This window comes from Borostomias antarcticus (assembly GCF_949987555.1).
Source record: "Borostomias antarcticus genome assembly, chromosome: 2".
NCBI lineage: Eukaryota > Metazoa > Chordata > Actinopteri > Stomiiformes > Stomiidae > Borostomias > Borostomias antarcticus.
The window spans coordinates 19,824,643-19,846,111 of record NC_140235.1 but is presented as its reverse complement, the minus strand read 5'-3'; the positions used below and the strand labels follow the sequence as shown (position 1 = coordinate 19,846,111).

The window sequence follows — 21,469 nt, the reverse complement described above, 5'->3', positions numbered from 1 at the left end:
AGGTAGTCATGGAGTTGATACTGTAGCTGCAGCATCATTTGGTGCAGCAGAGATGTACAGTACAGTTGTGTGTTATCTGGATAAAAGCGTCTGCTAAATGACTGTAATGTAATGTAATCTGCATGGTAACTATGGAAACACACATTGTGCTCTCTCTGTGCTGTCTGATGATGTCCCCTCGTGGCAGCATGTAGTGAGAATAGTAATGGACCATGGCAGCTTCCTTGTGCTACCCCAAGAAGAGAAGCACATTTCATGCTGGTACTTCGGAGCGCTGCAGCTTGCATGACTCACCCATTAGATCAAAGTAAATCTAGCTTACACATCCTGATTTCTCCAAAATCACCTATCCTACCTTTAAGTATGGCACGGTACAATATAGTATTGAATGTGCCCCTCACCCCTGTTGGAGGGAGCCTGCTGCGTAAGGCCTCGTCCTTCCACATCAGCATTGACATGGCAGCAGGGTTCAGGTTCCTGATTGGGCTGCCCTCGTCTGACATCACTGACAGTGTAAAGACTGGAGACACAGATGGACTACCATCAGTCGTACCACGACACAGGTGGAGCCACAGACACAGCCGGACTGAGGAGGTCAAGACATGATAAGAGGTGCACGCACGCACACAAGGACACATGCACGCACACACACACACACACACAGCACCTGTGAGTGTGCCCCCTGCAGGAAACACAGCGTTGGTGTTGTACTCCACGGCCAGTCTGACAGGTCTGCTGGGGTCAGGGATGATGGAGACTTTCACAGATGGACCTGGGATGGGCTTCGTGTTGAAGGACCCTCTGAACTCCAGCTTATACTCTCCTCTGTAGGAAGGGCAGGGGATGAATACAGCTGTACAGAGGTACATGGTTAGAGGGTCAGTACTGGGTTAGGAGCGGAGAGCAAGGTTTGACTCACTTTGGCCCAGAAATGCTGCCCACTACAAAACTGGCTTTGCCCTTGGTGTCGACAGGCTGGGAGCGAACCGAGAGCTTCATCTGAGAAAGAAATCAACCGTGATCATGACAATCTTTATCTCTTAGGATCTGTATTCTGTAAATCTAGCAAAGTGAGTGTAACTGACCTTCAGGCAGCTGGAGGTGGTCAGACGTACGACCACCCTCTGGTCTGGGGAGGGGTTCCCCCACTCGTCACACAGCTGCACGACGAAGGGCTTGGCTATGCCCTGCTCATTCAACACCTGCAGCGGCTGCAGCGTACAAACACAACACATGCATACAAGTAAGGACAAGCCTATAAAATAGCCAAAACTTAATGGGTTTATCATTAACTTACAGACCCACAAAGCTACACGACACACTGCAAACAGGTGAGAATTAGGGGGCACGGTCGCCCCACGCTCACCTCCTCAGGGCCATCCACTAGTTTGAACTGAGCAGGGAGTCCTGCGGTCACTCTGATCCTCACATCACACACAAAGTCCCTCCAGGTGAAGCTGATCTCCCTGGTGCCTGGGAGACCAGGGAGGAAGCGCACCCCCCTCACCACCATGGAGTGGCTGCTCTCCTGGACACAACACAGAGCAAGTGGGGGGGGGGGGACATTACGAAGGAAAATGAGCTACACTAGTTATACATCTCTGGTTCAACACTGCTATGACACTTTCCGTGTTAAGTCTGGGGCCACAGTCTGAGAAGATCTGGATCATCTCACCCCAATCACAGCCAGACTCACCAGATCAAGTTGAGAGGAGTCCAGATCTTCTCTGACTGTCTGTATGCCCCAGGCTTTAGTAATCAAAAGTGAACATGACAGGATTACATTCCCCCAGTTTTCCTACCTCCCAGATGAAAGCCAGCGATGACGTATCCAGGCCCTCGGCGTCAGCGGTGAGCGAGTTCACGCAGGTCGAGGTCAGCGTCTGAATTTTATTCCCATACTGATCCGTCAGCTGTAAGTCTGGGGGAGGAACAGGCGGTTTCTCATCTGGAGGCTAACCTCATCTATGTGGTAACAGTCAGACAGGCAGTAGCCTGACAAGGTGACAGTAAACTGCTGTGTTGTTACAGTAGCTGCTGAGAAAGGGGACCGGACTTACAGATCTTTCCTGATAGGACCTCTCCCATCCTCACTGAGGCGCCGTTCAGCGTGGCCTTCATGTGTTTGGGCTCATCAGGGTGGGGCCTACAAAACACACCGACAGTCACTGGAAACTGCTGGCAGCGGTCCAGCAACATGTGTACAGTACAGTCATGGTCAGATACGAACAAGGCAACATCAATTTCCTTCAATGTATGAACTGCCATGATGTGCTGTCTGTACAGTATATTAAAAAACAAATTAAATCAATCAATTGACCAGCTTACACTATGGTGAAGGTGGTGTTCACAGACAGGTTCTGGTCCTGGTAGGAGACCTGGTAGAAGTGCTCCTCCTGCACCAGCGTGGACACCTGGATGTTGGGCAGCTTCCCCTGGGCCAACCCCTCAAGATTCATATCAGCCGTCCAGTTAACCTGACACACAGGCACAACCAGCGAGAAGTAAACAACAGCAACATGACAAGTTCCTACCCCTCACACAATTGTTAGTCCTGCCATACTGCATGTTCTAACTGCTCCAATAACATGCTGCTAGTTAGCAAGGACAACACTGTCCCCATAGTTTGAGTAGTTTGACATACAGTTTGACTAGTGACTTTACTCTGTTAGTGCGCTTGGGTACAAACAAAATACAACCATTACTACAGTATATCTCTATGGTTGTCCTGACCTTGATCCAAGGGGCCAGTTCCCCTGAGAGAGGGACCTTCCTGCCGCCCTCGTCATACAGTCTGTAGTAGAGGTTCCCCAGGACGTCTCCGGCGGCCCAGGCCACCTTCTCCTTGTCCTTCAGCCCTGTGGTGTCACCCCCCTCCTCCTGGCTGAACACCTCCAGCCTCGACACACGCCTGCTGGGCACCACCACCAGCTCCCGCTGCACCACTACCATGCTCTTCTGACTCTGTGCGGCAGGACAGCACACACACACACACACACACACGCACACACGCACGCACACACACACACACACACACACACACACACACACACACACACACACACACACACACAGAATTGAGAGAGAGGGATGGAAGGAATGGAACAGAAATACATGGTAAATGGGGCAGAATAAATTGCTCCAAAAATGACAGATTAGCCGTCTTGTTCTTTGAGGGCAAACTAACTAAGGAGGTGTGACTGATGACTTACAGGCACGTCAAATCTGGCTTTGACCGTCTCCTTCCCCTTGATGGCCTTGAGATTTATGGTCTTGGTCACCAGCAGCCCGGCTCCTGTGTTACTGCAGTCAATGGCAGTCAGCGAGGGGCCAGGAATCCCTTGCAACTGAGAAACCGAGCACAAACAACACCAAATCAGTAGGGATATAAGGAAGCAATTTACTGAAAACATTAGTCTTATTGAGCAACTCTCTGAATCTGGAGAGGCAGAGAGGCTCCAGAAATCTAAGGGGAGCATTCTCTCACACCCAGTGGGCACTGATTGCAAACATCAGAGTGCCCTTGATCTCAGAGAGGAAGGAAGGAGACATAGGGCTCCGTGGCACCATTAGGGCTACAAACAGGCTTGTACAGCAGCAGTCAGCAGCTCAAACAGCCTTTCCCTGATAAATGACATTAAATCCTTTATACATTTGACACACATTCCATCTTCAGAACATAAATGTGTGTGGTAAAGCATCTGTTAAGGATGGATGTTACGCTTTTGGTTTTAACTGCCCTGCCTAAAAGTCATGAGGAAAAATAAAAAAGTTAGAACACAACCAAGTAAACCACCAAAAATCGGCCCTCCGGTTATGAATGCCCCCAATGTCTTCCCTTCTATCATGAGAGAACGATACTTTAATGTCATACTCCATTAATCAGATACTTTTAATAGCTCCTGCTGGATTGACTGGGGTCCATTGGTACCGGTACTGAATGGACAGGTCCTGCAGGGCCGCAAAACTTAACGCTGTCACAGGGATACACCCTCTTACTCAACCCTCACAGTTTGAAGTACTGCTTTGGCAGAGGGTCAAGCACTCCATAGTATATGACTTCACTGGGATGCATCTGTTCTGTGAGACTGTGTTTCATAGCTACAGTAACAGCTGAGAACATTTTAAAACAGAGGTAAACAGAAGATCCCATGAGCAATAAGTCCAAGTGTGACCACATACTGACTGGGTGTTTGGTTTGGCCGAACGAGAACATGATGCCATTTGTTTCCCTCGGCAGAGACATGAAAGTGACTTCCTTCTGACAAAGCGTGATCTTGTGAAGCTTTTGGAATCAAGGTGCTATGTTGGTCCGGACTAGCTGTGAGATGTCATATCATACCTGGCAGCGAACAATAAGTTTGGGGTGAGCGGTGACGTTCCCGGCTTCATCAAGGACTTTGACATCAAAGCTGACAGATGTCCCATTCTCCACCGTGATTAACTGATCGTCCGGTTTAACCCTGAGGGAATGTGGGTTACCTGGAAACGCAAACACAGCACAGCTGAGACAAGACGAGACCCATGTACAGTAGAGTACATCCGGTCAGGTGGATGAAACAGCATTCCAGCAATGCGGTTTGTAAAACACTGTTTAGGTTGGGGTCACTGATGGTGTTTTTTCCCCATCCCCATGTTGTACCCGACCTACTACTTCACACCCCAGCTGGACAGCATCTGCTAGTTTTGTCACCAAGGCAACACTTTGTTAAAGAGCCATGTCAGGCCCTCTCCCCCAGCCATGAGGAGAGGGATGTTTGTCCTCATCACAGACCCCCCAGGCTGAGGCTGCTGTCGTAAATCAGCTGGGGGCGCTCAGTGTTTATTATACTAGAAGGCACCTATAACTCAATGCTGATGGACCGTTTATTGTTTACCTAGGAGTCTGGGGCTGTGAGTGTGTGTGTGTTGTTGAGATCCTGAGCATTGAGGAAACTGAACAAACCCAGTCTTACCCGGTAGGAGACTGATTTTGACAGTCTGAGAGTGTTGCTTGAGGCCAGACAAGACCACTTTTATGTCATATGTCTGAAAATGGAAGTACATGTACACACAATATTAATAGAAAATGTGAATTTTTTATGTACTTGAGAGAATTTGCCTTTTTATGGGCTCTCTCTCTCTCACTCACACACACACACACACACACACACACACACACACACACACACACACACACACACACACACACACACACACACACACACAAATGAAAGGGTCTCTGACCTTGCACTGGTAGTTCTGCACTCTCACAAGCCCCTTGACTCTAACACCTTTGATGGTGAAAGTTGTCCTGCTGGCGTCCGTCCCCTCATAACTCACCTCCAGGCCACTAAAACACAGTAGCCAGCAGCTGAAAGGTGGACTAACCATCTGGTACAACACGATAAGTGCTATAGTTATAGTGAACCACTGTCATTAGACATCATTGTTTGGCGTTTCACCCACCTACATTCCAGGAGGGGTTTGAGGTCAGGAGGGGGCTGAGCTGGGTGTCCATACTCATCCACCAGCTCCAGAGGAATGTCAAATGGCACCCCCACGTGGAGAGGAGTGCTCACTGCACCCACCACAAACCTCTCTGCTCTGCCCTCTGAGATAAAGAGTTGATGATTCATTACTACTATGGAGACAGCTGTATTCTGTATGAATGGACGACAGTCAATGTTTGATCTCAGTTTTACGTTACCTCTGATGGAGAAGTGGAGTTCATGGCTGGGCAGTTGCTTCCCAGCAAAGACAGTAGCATTGCTCTCATTGAGAACAGTGTTCAGGTGCAGAGTGTACTTCCCCAGCTTGTTCAGGTTCTCTGCACAGGGTGGAATTTTAATCAAACATTTCTCAGATTATATTCAGTTAGGACTAAGTTAGTCAGCGTACAATGGGGTTTACTGGACGTTCAGCAGAAGCACCGGCAGGAGAGAATGAACATGAATCGTACCCATTGTTTTAAACCAGAAGGCCCACTTGACAGCATGTTGGGCGATGTGAGAGTTGGTCTCTACATCTCCATTAGGGCCTGCAGAGGAAGAGGAGGAACAAGTCACCACATAGGGATCCACATCCTCAGCAACACACTATTTGGCAAAACCCATGAGTTGCACGCTCCCAGCAGGTCACTGAGGTCTGCTGACCAAGCTCTGTTGGTTGTCCCTCGCACCAGGCTCAAGACCAGAGGTGACAGAGCCTTTGAGTCTGGCATCTAGATTATGAAACGCTCTTCCTCAGGACTTGAGAGCTGCGGTCTCTGTGGACATTTTTTAGAAGCAGCTAAAGTGGCTTCTGTTTAGACAGGCGTTTGTCGAATCAATTTGACTGTATGTCTATGACTGTTGTCCTGTCTCCTGTGTTTTAATTTTATTGCTTCTTTGTATGCATTTTAACTAGGGAAGTCCCGATACCGATCCCAGGATCGGATCGGGGCCGATCTAGGCCTTTTCAGCTGGATCGTTATCGGCCGATCCAATTTAATTTCAAGGCCGATCCATTTCATTTTTATTACTTCAAAATAATAGCCTAAATAAAACGGGTTTACACACATTATACCATGGCCTGGGTTAATACTCTTTTCTGATTGGCCAGCAGACGTGTGTTAAAACGCACATGTAGTTCGGCTGAAGTTTAATTACCGATCTAAATTAATGCACCGGCTTTGACAGCAACCCAAATGAGCTAATCCCATAGACTGCTACCATTGCTAGCTAGCCATGAACAAAGTGTTGGATACTGCATATTTGCTGTGCAACACATCCATTGTCCAGTTATCAAATCTATTTGCCAACAAACTCTTTTTGATAGCCAGACACCTCACTGTCCCCAAATCAAAAACAGTTTTTTCACTTCGTGTTATAACGTTAGCCTATCACTTTGTAACGTTAGTCTGAGAGTTGCAGTAAAAGAAGCCAGACGTATGGAAAACGGTCTCCGCCTCGTTTATTCATTTGCAGTATATACGGCATCCAAATACAGTGTGAAAAGGCCATTGCTGGATTCTAATACCCTGTTGCTTCACATCCCGTCCTCGCAAATCAACTCAGAATGAACGTAAGATACAACTGGCAGTGATATCACGACAGGAAAACAATACTTTTGGAGTTGAGGACAATCAGGTGTCTGGCTATCATACATAGTTTGTTGGCAACTAGGTTTGACAGCTGGACGATGTATATGTTGCACAGCAAATATGCAGTAGCCTACACTTCGCTCATTGCTCTCTAGCAATATCAGGTAGATACAGTCATAAATATATCTCGCGTACAGTAGGCTTTGGAATTAGCTAGTTTGGGTTGCTAGCATGGATGTATTAATAGAACCTATTAATACATACATCTAGAAGCCTAGCTAGGTTGCTAGGCTCATTGTTTGGTTGCTAGGTCGTATCCAGGGTTGAGAGACATTGCTGAAAGAAAAGGTAACGGACACTTCAAAAACACCACCTGAAAGAATATGACGAATTCTGTCAAGCCCCAGACGCACTGTAAGAGTATGCGTTTTGAAGTACACCAATTGTTTTAAATGGCCGCACCAAAAGTGTTTTGAGGCGAGTCAAACTGCCTTGATGCTTCTACTCCGAACTTGTTTACATTTTGGAGCGTCAAATAGGGACAAATCAATCTAAATTAAATCAGCTCCCTATCAAAGCTGACGCCTGCAGTGCACAATAGGAGCGTCAAATGAGACGAGTCAAATGAAGCGCGTCAATTGACTCTTCCAGTGCGTTTGGAGCGTTAGACGAAACGAGGCTGCTTCGAATGCACATCAACAAACGCTACAAGAAAGCTTGAAAAGAAAGGATAAGCTTGCCAGAGACAACGCCTCAAACATGAAGGTATAATATTGTCTCTCTTATTTGTACGGTACTTACAGTAGGCTGTGTTTGTACTGTGCTTGTCTTGTTTGAGATCACTTCCCCCACAGGGATCAATAAACAATATTCATCTATCTTTCAATCTATCTTTCAATCTATATCTATCTATCTATCTATCTATCTATCTATCTATGGCAATGAATGACATGGGGTGTGAACAGAGACTGTTTTGTAATGCTGGTCAGAGTGACTGCATTGTCTTTCTTTACCACAGAGTTGAGATTAATGCTCTTGACTCTGAGTGACTGGTTAAATTGAATTTATTAATAATTTTGTACAACAAAGAAAGAAAGCTCTTGTTTATTTGGAAAAGAGAGAATAAAAGCTATTAAAGCACAGCTTGGATGCAGGCCTTTTTCTCAATGTACAGGAAATTAAATGCTGTTGTTTGCTGCCCCCCCCCACACACACACAATATAAGAGAAATTGGATCGGGACAGTATCGGGATCGGCCGATACCCAATATGAAAAGATCGGAATTGGATAGGGACCCCAAAAATTGGGATCGGGACATCCCTAATTTTAACCTGTGTGCGAGAAGTATGCGAGAAGTGCTATATAAATAAAATGTACTTAGCCTACTTACTATTTACTATGAAAAACTCACCATGCCAAACCACCTTCAGCTCTAGCAGGAGTTTCTTAACAGCACTCTGAGAGCTTGAGGGCATCCTGGATATCGACTCCCCCTTTTTGTTCAGTATTTCCACATGCAGCGGCCCTGGAATGAGATTGAACCACATGATATTCAGCCCGCTAAAAAGTGGTTTTTAACCTCAAGGGTCTTGCCTGCTTAAAGGAAGGTTATATGAATATGAACTGTGGTTTGGTAGAATAAAAGCAGCTGTGTGAGGTGTAGGTGGTGTGTAGTGTAGTGTAGGTGATGTGTACTGTAGGTGGTGTGTAGTGTAGGTGGTGTGTAGTGTAGGTGGTTTGTACTGTAGGTGGTGTATAGTGTAGGTGGTGTGTAGTGTAGGTGGTGTGTAGGTGGTGTGAGGTGTAGGTGGTGTGTAGTGTAGGTGGTGTGTAGGTGGTGTGAGGTGTAGGTGGTGTGTAGTGTAGGTGGTGTGTAGGTGGTGTGTAGTGTAGGTGGTGTGTAGTGTAGGTGGTTTGTACTGTAGGTGGTGTATAGTGTAGGTGGTGTGTAGTGTAGGTGGTGTGTAGGTGGTGTGAGGTGTAGGTGGTGTGAGGTGTAGGTGGTGTGTAGTGTAGGTGGTGTGTAGTGTAGGTGGTGTGTAGTGTAGGTGGTGTGTAGTGTTGTGTACCTAAAGGAGTCCCTGCTGGGCGGACATCGTTCTGGGACCATGGGTTCGCCTCTGGCCACATAACCTTCAGCTTGACTGGGAGTCTGGGCGTCAAACAGACAGTATGGCATTACATCATAACTCTAAAGGGACTGAAAATTAATGTACATGTCTCATGTGCATAGAGAATGAGATTACACTCACTTAGCCAGTTCGTCATCTATGACTCTCTTGATGGCGGCTTTGCTGACAGTCTTGTCAATCTTGGAGATGGGAATGATTTTCATCTCATCGTAAAGCTCCTTTGGTTCCTGTAGAGATGGATACATGTGTCATCATACACAAATGCTGAGATTGTAAGCTATCACACAAATCAAGGAACATTGGAGCCATGAGGATCCAGTGTTCTTACTGTAGTTAGAAAATGTACACGGTAAACATTGTTTGTCCCCCACCCATGATGCATGTTCCTTTCTGGTAATGAAGGACTGGAAAAATTATATTTTCTTCATGAATATGTGAAATGTTTTAAGTGTTATTAATTTTATGTGCACAGCCTCTAACTCCCGGAGCTCTAAACTCTTGTGAAAAGTAAAAGGACCTGGGCACTTTCTTTCAATTCTGAAAATCAGAAAACTGCACAAATGAGACTCCTCAATCTTCCGGCAAAGATGCAATGTGCACCAGTCAGATTTTTGCATGTGCAGTTAAATGAAAGGATTCAGTGTTGTAAGATAGGAGGATGTGTCTGAGGCATGGGTGAATGAAACAATATCCTATGTTACATTATGTGTCTTATTACACTGAACCTTTTGGTAAAGTTACAAGCGGTTGGACATTTCAAATTTGCAGGAATCATTGTTATCATTGTAATCATGTTAAGTAATCCTTATAGGCAAATAAGGAGTGTGTGGGGTAGTCAGAGGGGGACACAAGCCTTGTTGAAGAGGCTGATGGCCGTGGGGAAGAAGCTGCCTCTGTGGCATGCGGTCGTGGTCCTGATGGACCGTAGCCTTCTGCCTGAGAGGAGTGGGACGAAAAGATTATGGCCGGGGCGGGAGGGGTCGGCCGCAATCTTCTTGGTCCGCTTCAGGATCCTGGAGCTGTGCAGGACCAGGGGGGAGGGCAGGTTGCAGCCGATCACCATCTCGGCGGATCGGATGACGCGCTGCAGTTTGGCCCTGTCCTTGACTGTAGCGATGGAGTGCCAGATGTTGATGGAGAAGGTGAGAATGGACTTGATGGAGGTGTAGAAGCAGCACACCATCATTTCCTAAGGTAGTCCAAATTTCTGCAGCTGCTTCATAAAGTACATCCTCTGCTGTGCCTTCTTCACAAGGGAGCTAGTGTTTAGTTCCCATTTGAGGTCCTGGGAGATAGTGGGGCCCAGGAAGCGGAAGGAGTCAATAGTGGACACTGGAGTGTCATTCAGTGTGATGGGCGGGGCACGGGGAGGCTGGTTCAATCATCTCCTCTGTCTTGAGAGCATCGAGCTCCAGATTGTTTTGGCTGCACCGTTAACAGCAACATTACTGCTTACCACAAGGGGTAGTAGCATCTGTTAACATTATCGCTACAATGAACAGTAGGTTATCATACAATCCAATTGCATTTTAATGTTTTTTATTAGTTTTTTATTTTACAGGCGGAGGGCCCGCCTGCGAGCGCCTGGTGGCCGGGCTTACCACGGAGCCCGGCCGGGCCCAGCCCGAACAAGCAACGTGGCAACACCATCTCATCCTCCATCGTCCCGTGGACCCACCACCCGCGGGAGGAATTGTCGGGGTCGCGTGCGCTGCCAACTAGGTGGCAGTGAAGGCGGGGGGCACCGACGGACCGGACCCGGGCGGCAAAGGCTGGCTCTGGGAACATGGAACATGACCTCACTGGGGGGGAAGGAGCTGGAGCTTGTGAGGGAGATGGAGCGATACCAATTACACCTGGTGGGGCTAACCTCCACGCACAGCACCGGCACCGGAACCAAACTCCTGGATAGGGGTTGGACCCTGTTCTTCTCCGGAGTTGCTCACAGTATGAGGCGTAAGGAAGGTGTGGCTATACTAGCTAGCCCTAAGCTGAGCGCCTCTGTGCTGGAGTTCACCCCAGTGGACGAGAGGGTCGCCTCCCTGCACCTTAGGACTGTGGGGGGGGGGACTCTGACTGGTTTGTGCTTATGCACCGAACAGCAGTTCGGAGTACTCGGCCTTCCTGCAGACCCTGAGTGGAGTTTTATTTGGGGCTCCTGCAGGGGTTTCCACTGTCCTATTGGGGGACTTCAATGCACACGTGGGCAATGATGGACAAATTTGGAGGGGCATGGCCACCACAATCTGAACCCGAGTGGTGTTTTGTTGTTGGACTTCTGTGCTAGTCACGGTTTGTCCATAACAAACACCATGTTCGAACACAAGGATTCCCACAAGTACACCTGGCATCAGAACACCTTAGGCCGAAGGTCGATGATCGATTTCGTTATCGTATCATCTGATCTGAGGCCATGTGTTTTGGACACTAAAGAGAAGGGGCAGAGCTGTCCACTGATCACCATCTGGTGGTGAGCTGGTTTCGATTGCGGGGGAAGCTTCTGGACAGACATGGAAAACCCAAGCGTGTAGTGAGGGTGAACTTGGAACGTCTGGAGGAAGAGATTTCAATTGCCACCTCCGGCGGAGCTTCTCAGGCATCCCTGTGGAGGTTGGGGACATCGAGCATGAGTGGTCGGTGTTCAAAGCCTCCATTGCTGAAGCTGCGGCTGGGAGCTGTGGCCTGAGGGCCATAGGTACCTCAAGGGGCGGTAACCCTCGGACACCATGCTGGACAGTGGTGGTCAGGGAAGCCGTCCAACTGAAGAAGGAGGCCTTCCGGGATATGTTAACCCGGGAGACCCCAGAAGCAGTTGCAGGGTATCGACTGGCCCGGAGGGCTGCGGCTTCGGCCGTGACCAAGGCAAAGCAGCGGGTGTGGGAGGAGTTCGGAGAAACCATGGAGAAGGACTTTCGGTCGGCACCAAAGTGTTTCTGGAAGACCATCAGACACCTCAGGAAGGGAAAGCGGGCGACCATCCAAGCTGTATACAGCAAGGAGGGGACACTGCTGACCTCAACTGAGGAGGTTGTTGAGCGTTGGAAGGAACCCTTTGAGGAACTCCTGAACCCGACTAATCCACCCTCTACGACCGAGGCAGAGCCGGAAGATGATGGGGGGTCGTCAATTTCCTTGGAGGAGGTCACTGAGGTAGTCAAACGACACAGTGGCAAAGCCCCAGGGACTGATGAGATCCATCCAGAAATGCTGAAGGCGCTGGGTGTTGAGGGGCTGTCTTGGTTGACACGCCTATTTAACATTGCGTGGAAGTCTGGGTCAGTTCCAAAGGAGTGGCAGACTGGGGTGGTGGTCCCAATATTTAAAAAAGGGGACCAGAGGGTGTGTGCCAATTATAAAGGCATCACATTACTCAGCCTCCCAGGGAAAGTGTACTCCAAGGTGCTGGAAAGGAGCGTCCGGCCGATAGTCGAACCTCAGATCGAAGAGGAACAATGCGGATTTCGTCCTGGTCGTGGAACCACCGACCAGCTCTTCACTCTCGCGAGGATCTTGGAGGGGGCTTGGGAGTTTGTCCTCGGCAGTAAGTCGTCTTCCTTTCCGGTGGGGGTTGGCCTCCGCCAGGGCTGCGCTTTGTCACCAATCCTGTTTGTGATTTTCATGGACAGGATATCGAGGCGTAGCCGTGGGGAGGTGGGTTTGCAGTTTGGTGAGCTGGGGATCACGTGGCTGCTATTCTCAGATGATGTGGTCCTGATGGCATCATCTGCCTGCGACCTCCAGCACTCTCTGGATAGGTTCGCAACTGAGTGTGAAGCGGCTGGGATGAGAATCAGCACTTCTAAATCTGAGGCCATGGTTCTCAGCAGGAAACCGGTGGCCTGTCCGCTCCGAGTAGGAAATGAGTCCTTACCCCAAGTGAAGGAGTTCAAGTATCTGGGGGTCTTGTTCACGAGTGAGGGAACAATAGAGAGGGAGTTTGGCCGGAGAATCAAAGAAGCTGGTGCGGTTCTGCAGTCGCTTTACCGCACTGTTGTGACGAAAAGAGAGCTGAGCCAAAAGGCAAAGTTCTCGATCTACCGGTCTATCTTCGTCCGCGGTTCTGCAGTCGCTTTACCGCACTGTTGTAACGAAAAGAGAGCTGAGCCAAAAGGCAAAGCTCTCGATCTACCGGTCTATCTTCGTCCCCACCCTCACCTATGGTCATGAAGGATGGGTCATGACTGAAGGAACGAGATCACGGATACAAGCGTCCGAAATGAGTTTTCTCCGGAGGGTGGCTGGGGTTTCCCTGAGAGATCGGGTGAGAAGTTCAGTCATCCGGGAGAGACTCGGAGTAGAGCCGCTGCTCCTTTGCGTCGAAAGGAGCCAGTTGAGGTGGTTCGGGCATCTAGTGAGGATGCCTCCTGGGCGCCTCCCTAGGGAGGTGTTCCAGGCGTGTCCGGCTGGGAGGAGGCCGCGGGGTAGACCCAGGACTAGGTGGCGGGATTACATCTCCGCACTGGTCTGTGAGCGGCTAAAGATTCCCCAGGCAGAGCTGGTTGATGCTACTAGGGAAAGGGATGTCTGGGGCCCCCTGCTGGAGCTGCTGCCTCCGCGACCCGACCCCGGATAAGCGGATGAAGATGGATGGATGGACATTTTACAGTTGTTTTCATTACGTATTTTTTGTCCTACAGAAAGTTCAAATCGCTTGAGGTTCTTCTTAAATATCACTGATATTTTAATAGACTACTTACTTCTGAAGAAATGCTTACATTTAAGACCAAACAAAAAATAAGATGCGCTCTGTAGATAAATCTAAAGTAGAAAAGCCCACTCCACTTACACATTCAACAACTGTACATGCTGATGTCATGCATCATGGGCGGGGTATGACAGGTTCACTGTGTGTGCACTTGTTTTTAACAGTATTTCTTCCATGTACTTATCTCACCATGATAACCTGCACCTGCCCTTCTGTGGCATAGACGTCTTCTTCGTGATCTCCGTATAGCATGAACTGGACCACGGAGCCGTAGAAGATGGGCTGCGTTTTCTGAGACTTCACCTGAAAGGAGAGGCAGAGGACCTTACAATTATATCCCAACCACACTGAGACCTGATTCAGAATCTGTTTGAAATAGAGCAATTACTGTATGCTGTTGGATTAAAAAGACAATTATTAAAGTCAAAATGTTTGTATGGCCCATACATATTATGGGGCATGAAACAGAGATCCTAAGATGATCAAAATAATACGAACACATAAAATAGTCCCCTCCAACAGGACACAATGTAATATTGTAAAGTAAACTGATGACACTCACGTATTGGCCTGCTTTGTATGTTCTGCCATCCCACTCAATGGAGGAGAAGGTTGCCCAGGGAGACTGCATCTTCTTAGTGGCCACATCCGTGCGTGTGGTCGAGCCTTTGAACCCCATGAACTTCACCTGCTTGTCCCATTTCTCATGGCAGTTCTTTAGCCACTGGTTAAACTCCCTCTCGATCTTTCCTCTTTGTTCCTGGGGGGGGCGTGTGTGTGTGACATGCGTGTTAATACAAGATATTCTAAATCACTGTGGTCATTACATTATCACATATGGTGAAGATTTATCAAAAAATAAATAAAAAAATTAATGCAACACTGAGTCGGGCCCGGACATTTTGAGGAGGAAGAAGACGACAAATGAGGATTAAAATTATCTTTCAAATCCTGTCTCGAATCCATACACGTAGCACAATGCCCGAATAGGCATTAGCATGTTTATTCTGCATCACTCAGGGCTTGAATTCACAGCCTTAGACAACAAAGGCAATTCATGATCTTGTTGATCTCCCTGCCAAGTGAGAATCCATCGAGAGGCAATCACCAGGTTTGCATGTTGTGGCAACCAAAGGGACAGGGAAGACCACAAATTCGCAAAATGGCAGCGGCACACAGACAGAGACCTAGCAGTTTGGCCTTTGCTTGGCCTTTTAATGAAACTTAACTTCTACAAAAGAAAGTTCTCAAACAACCTTAAATTACACATGATGCCTCTTTCCCCAGAGCTCTTCTGGCCTAGGTTTAGCATTAATACATTTAGCAGAATACATTCACACTACATCTACTGTACCAGGTCATGAATTTTTCTAATTTTTCCTCATGAACATTGGAGATTTACTGAGCGAAAATTTGCAGTACTGTAGCTACATACAATACTGTTTACAGTAAAACATTTTGATGCACTGTGGGTTCAATATTTTATATTTCAAAAATCCAGGATGGAGTTTGTGTAGGACAGTCTGAAGATGTAGTGAAGCAATTGTGGTGTCAATTGACCAAAAAATGTGAGAGGAGATCATCAGGAGAGTTTAATAGGTTTACAATTTTTGAGAAAAAACAAAAAGATTCATAATTCCTGCCAGCTCGAACATATGGATGTTTCTGCTCAGTTGGGCCTACGTTTTGGTGGTGTTTGCAAAGTGATAGCACATACAGTTGATTTGTTATGATTTGTTAATATTTTAAACTTAAGACGGTTGCTGTAGCGCCACCATCATGACTATTGGCCTACAATGCCAGTTCAGGACTTTAGGCCACTTTAGGAACTGGACCTATGTGCAAAGTTTGGTGATTTTTCATGCATGGGAATGGTAAATGGTAAATGGACTGCACTTATATAGCGCTTCTATACGAAGCGCTTTACAATGGCCTCTCATTCACCCATCCACACACACATTCACACACCAATGGCGGCAGCTGCCATGCAAGGTGCTAGCCTGCTCATTGGGAGCAATTGGGGGTTCAGTGTCTTGCCCAAGGACACTTCGACATGTGGACAGGAGGAGGCGGGATTCAAACCATGACCCTACGATCATTGGACGCCCCGCTCTACCACTGGGCCACAGCCACCCCAGAAGTCAGACTTCCTAGGAAGATTCTGATTCAGAAGAATATTGGCAATAACTAACGGTCCGGTCTGGCAGCTAAGTTGCCCAGCCCCTAACATTCAAAATAATGAATACAGTAACAAAACATAGCTCTGGGGCTGATATGTGTTTTAAATTATATTTTTATTGGGCCCAAAAGGGCAGTGAAATAAAAAAAACTAAACATAAGTCTACTGTACCTGGCCTTGGACGATGCGCGTGAAGAAGGTTGTGTTCTTTTGAAGCCTCAGTTGCAGGTCCATGAAGGTGAGTTTATTTTGACTCACCCGGAACCGGTCATTGGTGAACAGAACCCCTGATAACCTGCTGTAGCACTCTTCAGGAACCGGTGCCACCTTCTTGTTCTTGGGCCAAGAGCACCAGTCAAACCTAAGACACACACAGACACAAACACACATGATCCAGTCAATACTCCCAAAAAAGCAAAATGGGTGTAAAAACAGGTTCTGTATGTCCTTACTCTGATACTGTTGTGTATGGAATGAGTCTTCCATTCCAGAAACACTCAAATATGGGCCTCTTCCCCCTGGCGTGGTTAAGGACCACACAGTCCTCATCATCATCTTCATCCATGGTTGCTGATCACAAGAGAAGGAACAGGAAGAAAGAACAGACTTGAATATGCTTATCTTAACAAATACATCATATATAAGCCTACCAAATACAGCTCTGAGCCTGCTGAATACCGTCAGCAATAAACTTTATTGAAGGGAATCAAGCTGTCCTGAACTCCATTTTCCACATTTCCGTGGCAATAATCGAGTTCCAACCGCTAGAGAGACTTGTTAACAAATGAAAGGCCTAAAACGTATAATATGTACATTTAAGGCATGGGGGCGGAGCAAAGTTACGGGCAGTAATTTGACAACGCAGGCAGAAAAGCTGGAATAAAGAGACCGGTAGGGGTGAGTCATTGAAGTAGGACTCGTATATATCTTTCCTATTCAGGCGGCAAGTTCCACCCCCCCAGTTACTGTTGCTATTAGCTCACAAGCTTTGCAGGACGTTACTAAAATGTCCACTGAACAGCACATACTTGATCATTCTCTCAAGAATTCCTGAGAATATTTCTGTTATTTGCCAAATGCCACTACTTTGTCCAAGATAGTTATACAGAAAGAAATCGTATAACATTATGGTACAGAAGCCTGAAGGTCGGTTTTCTGCATGCTTTAATGGTGTTAATGACAAATTAGAATAGTGTTGAGTATAACAGTTAGTAGCTGCTATATATGAGTAGTGAACTGAATCGGCTAGGAGCAGTTGTGTATGGGGCCTCCCACAAGCCTTAATTAACTGTAAGCATTTTTCCAACTGTGTTTTAGGTTTCTGTAATCTCTCTGAATATCTTTGGTCTGCATGTTCCCCAAGCGCATCTAAGAACCATTTTCTTCAAACTAATGTCTAATCTATGAATACAAAAACACGAGACAAACCTTGTTTGTGGGAGATCATGGCAGCACTTTCGCAAGGGGTGTGGTCTTAAGAAATCAGGCAACCTCCTTGGTTATTATTCTCCATGCGACTGACAAGTCTATTAGGAAGCTATGGCTCAATGAAACAATCTGATACCAGGTGGTTTTAATTAGTTTTGTCAAAATGTTTTAAAAAATCAATTATTGCAGCTTTAAAGAAATGGTAGCAAATCACAGTCATTTGGCATGTGTATTCATAATACTAATGAAAGGTTTGAGGATTGGGGATTGGAAACACAAGAGGCCAGCTCCTTATCTATCCCAGAAAAATGACCATTTCTATAAAGGCAGGAATCTCTGTCTCCATGTCTTTCTGTATCGAGATTATCTCGAGAACTGCACACTGTATGAAGCTGTCATTCGGCAGGTGCATTGCTCAGGGCCCAAGGCAGCGCAGTGTTGTAATTTGCCCTGTGGCACAGTTATAAACGTAATAAATAATAACAAAATGCGAACTCCGTCTCAGCTCTATTTCATTCCACTTAATGGGCATGGGCAAGTGCAGCCAGAGGGCGCTGTTCCGTCACATCACTAATAGCAGACATGGTTGGAGAGGTCGCTATTAAAAACGACAATGACCAACAGCCCAGAAACAACTAAATCAGAGCAGGTAAGAGAATGACTAAAGGAAGAAGAACTTGTAACAAATATGTAATCTTATAACGGGATCATGCATAGCTTGCTAGCCAACTACAACAGCTACATGTTAGCAGCAGCTAACTGGTAATAGCTAATGTAGTGTACGGATGCAGTTTGGTACCATGTCACTTGAGGGACAAATAAATGTGCCGGACGATTGATGTGAAAAATACAGCCTGTGTCCACTGTGTAGTCAAACTGAAGAGGAAGAGGTCATAGTCCTTCCCTTATACCAGGGCAGTCACATACACATCTTGGCAACTAACATGTTGACCAAACAAAGAGTTCACTTAAGGACATGATCACATTGGCCAACTCACTCAACTTGCTTTCTCAGCACGACGGAAACCCTTCTGTGATGTCCCTGGTGTAATGTCATGTCAGGCTGCCCTGTACCCTTGTGCAATGTCTACACTGGGTGGCCACATGGGATTAGAATCATGCCATAATTCGAAACTGAAAAAAAACGATGTGAAAGGTTGTAAGTCAGTGTTTGAATGCTTGAAAAAAGTTTTGCAAGCCCAAAAATAAGTTTTGAAGGCTTGCACATTGTTTTGAAAGGTTGAAAATAAAATTTGAATCTCTGCAATAACTGCAAACATGGTTTTGTATTTAAGTTTTCCTTTTTCACAGCTGCAACACTGCTTTTTCAACCATTCAAAGTCACTTTTTCAGAGATTTGGCCACACACTTACAAGGTTGCGAGTCATGTCATTTTTGGCAGCGTTCTTCCGCAGACGATTTTGAAAAAACGGTGGACTTCAAAGTCCACAGCGGCGGTCTGAAAATTGTCTGACAGTAGGGGGCGCTGTTGCACATGTTCTGCATGGATGGCTTAGCTGGCCTACCTCGCGGTTCCATGCGCAATCTTGGACTTTTTTTCACCTTAAGACACCCATAAATCTATGCTACCTTCATGTCGAGACATATTAAAAACATTTTTTCACCCAAGACACCCATAAATCTATGCTGTGGTGACCCACAATATTACTATAGGCTATTACTAACTTAATGTGGTTGCCTACTGATTAGGAGTCTAATTGTCAACCTAACTCCGCGAAGGTATAGGTTCACCACAATAGTTTGACTTAGACATCTCAAGTATTCTGGGTTTTAAGGGTAAGTTGTCCTCAGAGTAGCCTACTCCTCTCCCTTTCTCCAGCATATAGGCCTACAAAAACAGATGCATAGTCTTCAATAGGCCTACTAGTGTGCCTATGATAATAATGGTGAAAAGAATGAGGATATTTTTAAGTATATCTGTGGTGGTGATAGGATTACAGATAGGATGCTCTGAATCTCTTCAGACGCCTGAGTCTGAATGAGTCTGACCCAACAAATGCAGCAAAAACATGCCCTGCTCGCATGCACGTGCGCTCAAAGAGCCACGAAATGCATTCATGGGTGGAGGTCTGTGCGCTCCGAGCACCATTTCTAGTTAGTCTATTTTTTTTATTTTTTTTATCAAAGTATTTTTTATTGAAGATTAAGAGAATACAAAATAGTGTCAAAGTATCAACAGTACTAAATCCCTATACCCACCCCGCCCAGACCTGTACAAATTAGATTGACCTACATATTCCACATTTATGTAAACAGCTGTCATATTGTAAAAATAACATTAATTGCAAGACAAGTTATCAGAAATAGAATAAATAAAGAAAGCCAAAAAGATATTACAAGGTTACATTATCGGTTGCCATATTTTCCACAAATGTAAGGAATGGCTGCCAGGTCTTATACTGTAGAACCTCAGTAAGGACTCTCGGACAGAATACCTTATCTTCTCTAACTTAATATACTGCATAACCTCCCTGATCCATTGAGATTGAGTAGGAGGAAGAGGGTCCTTCCACCTAAACAGTATTAGTAGCCTGGCCAACAGAGTGCAAAAAGCCAACATATTACTGTCTAGATGGACATCTGGCGGTGCAACGCCAAACAAAGCAATGTAAGGAGAGTTGGCTATAGGCTCCTCTAGAATTTCAGAAAAAGCATCAAAAATGGAATGCCAAAAATTATGCAATACTGGACATGTCAAAAACATATGTAGTAGAGTTGCAGGCGCTTGTTTGCATCTGTCGCATATAGGATCCAAGTTTGGTCTAATCTTAGATAACCTAACTTTACACTAATGAAGTCGACTGACTTTTTTTGTGTGTTGGCTGTAAGCCGACACACCATGAAGAGGGAATCCTATTTGTCGCTCCCTTCCTCCATCCCTCCCTGTTGGCGTTGTTGACCTGCAGTTCTATGTTGCTACCACAAGAGGCAGTGGTCCCAGAACACCAAAAGAACAAGACTCCACAGATTTCCCAGGTCAGCGGTGGCCGAGTGGATAGTGCGCTGCCTATCACCGTGAAAGTTGTGAGTTCAATCCTTGGTGTGGACATACCAAGGTACCATGACATATTTCGTCACTGGATGTTATAGAAGTTATGTAACGAGCGTGGGTCATATTTGTTAATTATAGACCCTTTTACAGCCTAGTCAGCACAAGTATGCGCACGCATTCTTGAAACATCATCAAAAATGCCCGCGTTTGCGGTGCCTTAGGTAAGTTATTTTGACTACCTGGTTTCACTGGAATGTCTGGTTGAAATGTAGCCCTTCTCAGTCCCATTGTCGCATTCTGCTCGCTCATGTCAGACAACAGTCCTTTGCTGGTCCATTCACTTTGCCGTCAAAATAAATCGGTGTCAGCCTAGTTAGGAGTAGGGATGGATATTGATAAGATTTTAGTGATTCCGATTCTGCTTATCGATCCGATTCCTTATCGATTCTCTTATCGATTCTTATTGGGCAAAAGAGTACAAACAGGTTTATTAACATAAATTTTATTTTATATATACTTTCAACATGCCAATTACAGTGCTGTTTTTTAGGTGTATTCACCTTGAACTAAAAATAAAACTAGCATAAACAAATCAGTATTTTTTCTATAGAAAAAGATAAATAAAATATGAATTATTCTGTTGAATTTAAAATCCAATAACAGTCTAACATGTTACTAGTAGAAATTACAATGCTCCTTCCATTTAAAAAGGGTATATGAGCTGAGCTGATAAAAATAAAACTAGCAGCGGCAACTGGCAACAAATACAATCAAGTGAAGTCCAAATGGAACTGAGTAGGTCTGCAACCATCAACTGTATGGAGAATTAACAATTCTACTACTTCTACAAGAAGTAGCCTCTGACCCAGACCGACCACGAGCCTGACTCTGAACGTCATCATCTAAATTACATGGATGGAAATGGAGATTATTCATATAGTGAAAGCTG

General features: G+C 46.1%; 1 protein-coding gene across 1 annotated transcript in view; it reads right to left on the bottom strand.

Annotated features, from left to right (window-relative positions):
* LOC311321632 (structural maintenance of chromosomes flexible hinge domain-containing protein 1-like) overlaps positions 1-21,469 on the bottom strand; it is a gene marked incomplete at both ends in the record, with an annotated part of 61,121 nt that overhangs the window by 10,198 nt on the left and 29,454 nt on the right. The window contains 23 exons of the mRNA XM_084453633.1: positions 402-520; positions 668-825; positions 920-999; positions 1,086-1,211; positions 1,367-1,528; positions 1,803-1,921; positions 2,061-2,146; positions 2,329-2,477; positions 2,734-2,964; positions 3,213-3,347; positions 4,343-4,482; positions 4,956-5,028; positions 5,227-5,332; positions 5,449-5,593; positions 5,690-5,809; positions 5,942-6,019; positions 8,475-8,588; positions 9,133-9,215; positions 9,316-9,422; positions 14,090-14,203; positions 14,463-14,660; positions 16,251-16,440; positions 16,532-16,649. Coding sequence (XP_084309759.1) covers positions 402-520; positions 668-825; positions 920-999; positions 1,086-1,211; positions 1,367-1,528; positions 1,803-1,921; positions 2,061-2,146; positions 2,329-2,477; positions 2,734-2,964; positions 3,213-3,347; positions 4,343-4,482; positions 4,956-5,028; positions 5,227-5,332; positions 5,449-5,593; positions 5,690-5,809; positions 5,942-6,019; positions 8,475-8,588; positions 9,133-9,215; positions 9,316-9,422; positions 14,090-14,203; positions 14,463-14,660; positions 16,251-16,440; positions 16,532-16,649 — 2,951 coding nt within the window. The remainder of the gene's footprint in view (positions 1-401; positions 521-667; positions 826-919; positions 1,000-1,085; positions 1,212-1,366; positions 1,529-1,802; positions 1,922-2,060; positions 2,147-2,328; positions 2,478-2,733; positions 2,965-3,212; positions 3,348-4,342; positions 4,483-4,955; positions 5,029-5,226; positions 5,333-5,448; positions 5,594-5,689; positions 5,810-5,941; positions 6,020-8,474; positions 8,589-9,132; positions 9,216-9,315; positions 9,423-14,089; positions 14,204-14,462; positions 14,661-16,250; positions 16,441-16,531; positions 16,650-21,469) is intronic.